The sequence below is a fragment of the Leucopleurus acutus genome (genome assembly GCF_964270905.1).
Source record: "Leucopleurus acutus genome assembly, chromosome: 3".
In the NCBI taxonomy this organism is placed as follows: Eukaryota; Metazoa; Chordata; class Mammalia; order Artiodactyla; family Delphinidae; genus Leucopleurus; species Leucopleurus acutus.
This window is the reverse complement of record NC_139145.1, coordinates 3,323,396-3,331,071: the sequence shown is the minus strand read 5'-3', so window position 1 is coordinate 3,331,071 and position 7,676 is coordinate 3,323,396. Positions and strand designations below refer to the sequence as shown.

The 7,676-nt window shown below is 58.0% G+C and overlaps 1 protein-coding gene across 2 annotated transcripts; it reads left to right on the top strand.

Moving 5' to 3' along the window:
- Nucleotides 1-93: 93 nt before the first annotated feature.
- Nucleotides 94-7,625, top strand: SIRT6 (sirtuin 6). Of its 2 annotated transcripts, XM_082836015.1 has the most exons (8): nucleotides 94-181; nucleotides 1,666-1,793; nucleotides 3,145-3,327; nucleotides 3,612-3,671; nucleotides 5,530-5,625; nucleotides 5,703-5,783; nucleotides 6,421-6,544; nucleotides 6,633-7,625. In XM_082836015.1, the coding sequence occupies exons 1-8, from the start codon at nucleotides 116-118 to the stop codon at nucleotides 6,972-6,974; spliced, it is 1,080 nt and encodes a 359-aa protein (XP_082692141.1). In that variant the 5' UTR covers nucleotides 94-115; the 3' UTR covers nucleotides 6,975-7,625. The 2 variants fall into 2 exon arrangements, with proteins under 2 accessions (XP_082692141.1, XP_082692142.1); XM_082836016.1 differs by lacking the exon at nucleotides 5,703-5,783.
- Nucleotides 7,626-7,676: the final 51 nt, after the last annotated feature.

Here is a 7,676-nt window from a genome sequence, read left to right as displayed (position 1 = left end):
GAGGCCGGGTACAGAGGATGAGAAGGCGGCTCCTCCTTCTTCCTTGTCCCACCCCGTTTCCGGCGGAAGCGGCCGCAACAAGGGAAACTTTATTGTTCCCGTTGGGGCCTGGAGGATGTCGGTGAATTATGCGGCGGGGCTGTCGCCGTACGCGGACAAGGGCAAGTGCGGTCTCCCCGAGGTGAGCGCGGCCGGGTGTCCCGACGGCCGTCGTCAGGGCCGTGGGCTGGGCGGGGCCGGCTGGCAGCGGGCATGCTGGGAGTATCAGGAGACACTGAAGCTAGACAATGGGAGGGACTTCCCAGTGAGGAGGGGGCGGGAAGTGACGCCCCAGCGCGCCTGGGGACGCGACCACGCCCAGCTCCGGATCGGTCAGGCTGGGACTGAGGCTAGGACCCAGGTCGGGAAGTCCTGAAGTTCTGATGGGGCACCAGGGGCTGTAGTTCCAGTCGGAGGGCACTACCGGGGCAAAGGCGCGGGGGTGGGAATAAACAAACTTGGAGAACAGATTAGACCAGAGAGGTTACCAAAACCAGGCCAAGATGGGCCTCAAGTGCCAAGCTGGGGAGCTGACACCATCCTGAGGGTGATGAGGAAGGGTTTTGAGCTGGGGAGGAACCTGGAGGATGTAAGTCAGAAAGACCCCTCCAGCCACGCTGAGAGGAAGTCCCCACCATACACTGAGACCTTGGCGGGGTAACTTCCTTTTGGGTCTCCTCTCCTCTTCTGTAAACGGGGGAGAAGATTGCCCCCACCCCACAAAGGCTAGTGCGTCCCTTCCGAGTCAGGCATTAGTGAGCTCCCAGGTGGTGTGAAGCCCCACTCTCCTGCCTGGTTTCCATTTTATTCCACAAACATTTATTAAGCACCTACCGTGCACCAGACACTTTCTCCGCCCTGGGGCCACATCTGAAGGTGAGAGGCCTCGAAATACGGCGTGGTTAGTTTGTATGGGCTGGGTAATTTCATAGGCTAGTGAGTGGGAGAATTATTCCAACTATTTCGGGGAAGGGGTGGGGATTTCCAGGAATTGGGCCACCGCCCACTTTTTGGCCATTTATGGTTAGCCTTTGAACTGTCCTGGCACCTGTGGGTGTTAATACATTTAGTATATGCTGAGGTATTACAATGAGTGTATAATGAGGCTCCAGGTATACTGGAAGTCGAATCTTCCGCCATCTTGGACCTTTGACCAGTTTTTGTTATGTCCTACGGCTGTGTCATTCTTTTTTTTTTTAATATTTTATTTATTTATTTATTTATTTTTGGCTGCGTTGGGTCTTCGTTGCTGCGCGCCGGCTTTCTCTAGTTGCGGCGAGCGGGAGCCACTCTTCGTTGTGGTGCGAGGGCTTCTCATTGCGGTGGCTTCCCCTGTTGCGGAGCACGGGCTCTAGGCGTGCGGGCTTCAGTAGTTGTGGCACACGGGTTCAGTAGTTGTGGTTTACCGGTTCTAGAGCGCAGGCTCAGCAGTTGTGGCACGCGGGCTTAGTTGCTCCGCGGCATGTGGGATCTTGCCGGGCCAGTGCTCGAACCCATGTCCCCTATATTGGCAGGCGGATTCTTAACCACTGCGCCACCAGGGAAGCCCTGTGTCATTCTTTTAAAGGTTGTGCCCTGCCCCCTTCCCTCCTGTTTCGTTCCCTTCCACTGTCTCCCACCCAACAGGTCTTTGACCCCCCTGAGGAGTTGGAGCGGAAGGTATGGGAGCTGGCACAGCTGGTCTGGCAGTCCTCCAACGTGGTGTTCCACACGGGCGCGGGCATCAGCACAGCCTCAGGCATCCCCGACTTCAGGTCCGTGCGCATGGAGGGAAGTCAAGGCAGGGCTTCCCTGTGAGCTCACAAATGTCTGGCCACCGGAACCCCTCCTGCCGCCTTCCCTCCCGCTGAGTCTGGGGTGATCTGTCAGTTCCTTGGGGTGTTGGGGATGGGAAAGACCCTTCCTTTGGAGAATGTCCCTTTATATCACACCCAACATTCCATTCCACCGGCCAGAACTTGGTCACCTGACTACACCTAGTTGCAAGTGATGCTGGGAAATGTAGTCTTTTGTCTAGGCTCACTGCAAGGCTAAGTAGTGGGGTTCTATTATTACCAGAGAAAAAGGGGAGAATTGATATCAAGGACAATTAGCTCCATACTCACTTACAAATATTTTTCTGTCAGACCTCTGGTGGGACAAGTGGCTTAACCACCTGGACCTCAGTTTCCTCACCTTTAAGTGAGGGTGTGAGGCCAGATAATGTCTAACGTTAGGCAGCCTGTGTTAGACAAGAGTTTCATTGATGAAAAGCAGGGGTCTCTAACTGGTGGCCTCCAAGTGGCCCCTGTAGGTGCTGAGTTTGCAAGCCTACCCCGTAGGGCAGGCCTATCACAATTGTGCTCTCTTTCTAAGGCCTCTCAGGCCCACGGAGCAGACTCTTACAGCGGAAGAGCAGATTCCTCATTCTTGGAGGAATGTTAGAATTTTAAGGTGTGAATCTCACCCCCCTTCCATAACCTGCCATGGCTCCCCATTGCCACACAGGAGAGTTCTCAGCACTTCAGGCTGGAAATCAAAGCTGTCCCCAACCTAGCCCTGGATCAGCTCTCCAACCTCAGCCCCTGCAGCCCCTGCAGTCCCCAGATCACACTCACAGGCTGTTGCCAGCCCCCTGGCCTTTGCTTACCTCTTCTGTCTGAGCTGCCCCGCCCTTTCCTGTCTGTTCAAGAGACAGCTCAGCCTCCTCCAGGAAGCCTTCCCACAGTTCCACAAAGAGCCCTTACCGCTTCTACTGGGCCAGCCCAGCCTCAGGTTCCTCCCTCTGCCCCAGCCCCACAGAGCTGGAGAGTTTGTGTCCACCTATGTCTCTCCCCACAAGATGGAGGACTCCTTGAGGGTAGGGCCTGGGTCCCCTAGGGCCCCAGCATCACCCAGCGCAGCGCCAGGCTCGGTGCAGCAGCAGTAAGTGTTGGTGGGATTGAATAGTTAATTTCTGCCCTTGTGTACTACGTTCTCCCTCCTTCCTCCCCCACCCCCTCCTTTGACTGTGTCACTTCGTCTGTCTCTGACTCTCTTTCTCTGCCTCCGTTTCTCTGTCTCCTTTTCCGTCCCCTGTCTTCCTGATCCCTAAGCTCTCTCTGTCTCTCCCGCCTGCCACCTCAGGGGCCCCCATGGCGTCTGGACGATGGAGGAGCAGGGCCTGGCCCCCAAGTTCGACACCACCTTCGAGAACGCGCGGCCCACGAAGACTCACATGGCACTGGTGCAGCTGGAGCGCGTGGGCCTCCTGCGCTTCCTGGTCAGCCAGAACGTGGACGGGCTGCACGTGCGCTCTGGCTTCCCCAGGTGCACCCCGCGTCCAGCCCCGCTCAGCCTTGGGCAGGCTGCCCCTCTCTCCGAGCCTCAGTTTCCTCATCTGGAAAACGGGTGTTGATGGCAGCCCCTCCCTCTCAAGGCCACTGTGGCGATTCAGCCAGGAGAGGTGCTTGGTGCTCAGCTGCCAGTGTCAGTGTCTGCTAGGCGGGCACGTCTGGAGAATCGAGATCCCTTCTTCCTGGTCCTGGGGGGTGGATTCCAGCCCTGAGGCCTCTGGATCCCCTCCACTAAGCCTCTTCCTTCTCCTCCCACAGGGACAAGCTGGCAGAGCTTCACGGAAACATGTTTGTAGAAGAATGTGTCAAGTGTAAGATGTGAGTGCCATGGAGGGTAGGGGCGGGGGCCCAAGGTGTGGATGACCCAGGTTGGGCTCTGCAGAAGGGCCTTGTGAGTTGAACCTGATGTTTCCAGAGACGAGGGTGTGACCCTCCCAGGGTGGGACTTGGGGGCGTATCTTCCTCCCGGGAGGTGTATTCATTTCCTGCAGCTGCTGTTATAAACTGCCACAACCTGAGTAACTTAAAACAATGGAAACTGATAGTCTTATGGGTCTGAAAGCTCGAAGTCCACAATCAAGGTGTTGGCAGGGCCGTGCTCTGCCTGAACCCTGTCGGGGAGGATCCTTCCTGCCTCTTCGTGGTTTCCGACCATCCTTGGCTGTAGACTTATCACTCCGACCTCTGAATCTTTTATCAACGTTTCCGTGTCCCTGTGTGTCTGTGTCCCCTCCTCTTTTTTTTTTTTTTTTTTTTAATATTCACTTATGGCTTTAGTTGTGGCACGCGGGATCTTTTTAGTTGCCACATGCAAGCTCTTAGTTGCAGCATGCGGGATTTAGTTTTCCGACCAGGGATCGAACCCGGGCCCCCTGCATCGGGAGCGCAGAGTCTTACCCACTGGACCACCAGGGAAGTCCCTGTGTCCCCTCTTCTTATAAGGACATCAGTCACGTGGGTTAGGGGCCACCCTACACAAATGTGACCTCATCTGAACCCAGCCAGTACATCTGCAACAACCCTACTTCCAAATAAGGTCTTATTCCAAAATACTTGGGAGCCGCCACTCAGCCCATAACAGGGTGTGACGGGGCATTCTTCCGGCTCTGGAAAGGCTGAGCCTTCCTGGAACAGGAGGGCTCTGGGCGTGTCTCCCTCTGCTGGGCAAGCAGCCTTATGGGTGTGAGTAACTCAGGCGTGGTGGGTGCGTGTGGCTCCCCTGTGGGTGGAATCTCTTAAGACCAGAGCACAGATGGGGCCCCAACTGTAAAAACAAATTTTTTTTCTCTCTAAATTTATTTTGAAAAACTTCAATCTGGTGGAAAACTCACAAGAACCATACAGTGAACTCATACTTGACCTAGACCGGGGATCCCCAACTTTTTCCTGTACAGGGCCATATGGTAAATATCTTCAGCTTTGTGGGCCAGACTGTCTCTGTCGTGACTATGAGCTCTGTAGCGTGAAAGCTGCTATAGACAGCACTTAAAGGAATGGGCATGGCCGTGTGCCAATAAAACTTTATTTACAAAAATGGGAAGCAGAGGGCCGGATTTGATCCTCAGGGCTATGGTTTGCTGACCCTGACCTAGATTCATCAATGTTACCATTTCGCCACAATTTGTTTCTCCTCTTCTCTCTGTGTTTGGATTTGCTCTACTGTTCAAGGGGCAGATTTCCTTATCCTTTGCCCCTTAAACCCTTTAGACATTTATCTCCCACAAGCCACGGTATTCTCTTCCACAGCCGCGGTGCAGTTTCTAAAGTCAGGAAATGTAAAAACCACAGACACGACTATTCTCCCCAATCTGTGTTCCCAGCGCTCCCTCCCATTGTTGCTGTTTTTCCCCTGGTGCAGGGTCCAACCCAGGGCGGCACTCTGCATGCCACTGTCCCATCTCTTCAGTCTCCTTTACCTGGAGCACTTCCCGACCTTTCTCTGTTTTCCGAGCTGTGGACCTTTTGAAGCAGCCAGGCCAGCTGTTTTGTGGGAGGCCCCCTCTGCCCCCGCCATGCTGGGTTTGCCGGATGTCCCCTCATGCTTAGATTCTGGTCATGTGGCCCCCGCTTTCCTGGGAGAACAGCTGCCTGCAAAAAGCAAGAGCCACCCAGGTGGGGCTTCAGGGTAGGCACCTGGGAGCGGGCAGGAAGCTGACCCCTTCCTCTCCCGACACAGGCAGTACGTCCGGGACACCGTCGTGGGCAGCATGGGCCTGAAGGCCACCGGCCGGCTCTGCACCGTGGCCAAGTCAAGGGGGCTGCGGGCCTGCAGGTAAGCGGCCCTCCCCACGCCCGGGACCCCAGGGGAGGCGGCCAGTGTCCCTGCTGACTTCCCCGCTCTCTGTACAGGGGGGAGCTGAGAGACACTATCCTGGACTGGGAAGACTCCCTGCCTGACCGGGACCTCACTCTGGCCGATGAGGCCAGCAGGTCTGACCCCCACCGAGCCCAGGGTGGGGTGGGTAGGGGAGGGGCAGAAACACAGCCAGCTGCAACCCCGGGGACATCAGGAAAGAGGTGGCTCACACCCTCTCTGGGCTTCGCTTCCCCCATAACAACGGCAGCTCCTGTGTACTGAGCCCTCATACCCCCGGCCCCGGCCAGAGGCCTCACACACCATCCTTACCACAGCCCAGGGTGGGTGCTGCTCGGGGCCCATTTTACAGACGAGGAAACCGAGGCTGGAGCAAGCTGACACCTCCGTCCACACTGCCCAGCCAGGAAGTGACTGAGCCAGGTCTGGAACCCAGGGGTCCAAGTGGGGACATCAGCAGCTCCACTTCTGCCGACCGGGTGGGGTGGCTCCAGCAGAAGGGAAGCGGCGGGCAGGATTCAGGGCAGCTTGGAAGCTGGGGCAAGCCGGCCCCCAGGCAGAGATGGGCGCTGTGTGAGCTGGCCTCCCAGGGCTGGCCCCGGCGTGTCAGCAGAGCAGTGAAGCCATGGCATTTGAGCAAGGGTGGGGTGGTGTGTGTGTTGGAGACGTCCCGCCCCCAGCCTCGTGAGGCAGGAGGAGGGCTACAGAGACCCTTGCCGAGGGGCTCAGGCTAATCCCGCCTCCTGGCCCCAGGAACGCGGACCTGTCCATCACGCTGGGCACCTCCCTGCAAATCCGGCCCAGCGGGAACCTGCCCCTCGCCACCAAACGCCATGGAGGCCGGCTGGTCATCGTCAACCTTCAGCCCACCAAGCACGTACGTGCTGGAGCCCACCCCTGACCCCTGACCCCCCAGGCCCCCCCAAGCCTTCTCCCTCTGCCTGACTGGTCCCCGCCCCCCACAGGACCGTCACGCAGACCTGCGTATCCACGGCTATGTAGATGAAGTCATGACCCGTCTCATGAAGCATCTGGGCCTGGAGATCCCGGCCTGGGACGGCCCCCGCGTGCTGGAGAGGGCGCTGCCACCCCTGCCCCGCCCACCCACCCCCAAGCTGGAACCCAAGGAGGAGGCCCCCGCCCAGCTCCACAGCCCAGCGCCCGCCAGCCCCAAGCAGGATCCCGCAGCTGAGCCCGGCGCCCAGCACGACGGCTCCGGGCCCGCCAGCCCCAAAAGGGAGCGGCTGGACAGTCCTACTCCCCACAGGCCCCCCAAAAGAGTGAAGACCGAGGTGGTTCCCAGCTGACCAGGGGGCCTGGGGAGGGCGGGGCTGTTTGTAGAAACCATGGATTCTTTTTTTTTTTTTCTTACTGGTCTCACTTTGTTACTCGTCTCTGTCCTTGTGGGAAGACCTCAGGGCGCTGAGAGCTGGGCTCCAGGCCCCGGGGCAGACTTGCCCTCCATTGCACCTCCCTTTAGCTTGGGGCCTCTGGAGGGGGCCTGGGAAGGAGCAGCCCCCCTGGACTCTGACCTTGGAGCTGACACCCCCCCACCCCCTGTACCTGCTCCACCCCCAGGCTCCAGCCTCTGACTCAGGATGTTCCTGGGAGGTGTGGCCAGGCCCTCTGTGGTTTCCTCTGACCCCTGGGCCCTCACACTCCCCAACCCCTGCCTACCCCCAGACAGCCTTCACAGTCCCTCCAGGAGGGAAGGGAGGCAGGGCCATCATTTAGGAGCCAGACTTCATGGCAGGACAGACAATAGAGGCTCACACTGCCTTTGGGGCTGGAGGAGGAAGGGTGGGTCCACCTGGCTTCCTCCAGGCTTCCAGAAAAGCCTTCAATGCAATAAAAGAATTTCTTGCATCTGAGCCTGTGTTTGCCATCCACAACCTTGCCCTGGGCCCTAGTCCCTGGGGGCAGGGCTGTGTGGTCCCCTCACCCCCTGCGGTGTGTGCCTGGGGTGCAATCCAGGCCTGGGGGCGAAGGAGGGCCTTGCCAGCTGCAGA

What these genes read in the sequence shown, in the direction of transcription:
- SIRT6 (XM_082836015.1), top strand. Translation starts at nt 116, where the DNA reads ATGTCGGTGAATTATGCGGCGGGGCTGTCGCCGTACGCGGACAAGGGC. An exon ending in GCAAGTGCGGTCTCCCCGAG is followed by an intron (nt 182 to 1,665) that starts GTGAGCGCGGCC and finishes CCCACCCAACAG; the next exon opens with GTCTTTGACCCCCCTGAGGA. An exon ending in TCAGGCATCCCCGACTTCAG is followed by an intron (nt 1,794 to 3,144) that starts GTCCGTGCGCAT and finishes CTGCCACCTCAG; the next exon opens with GGGCCCCCATGGCGTCTGGA.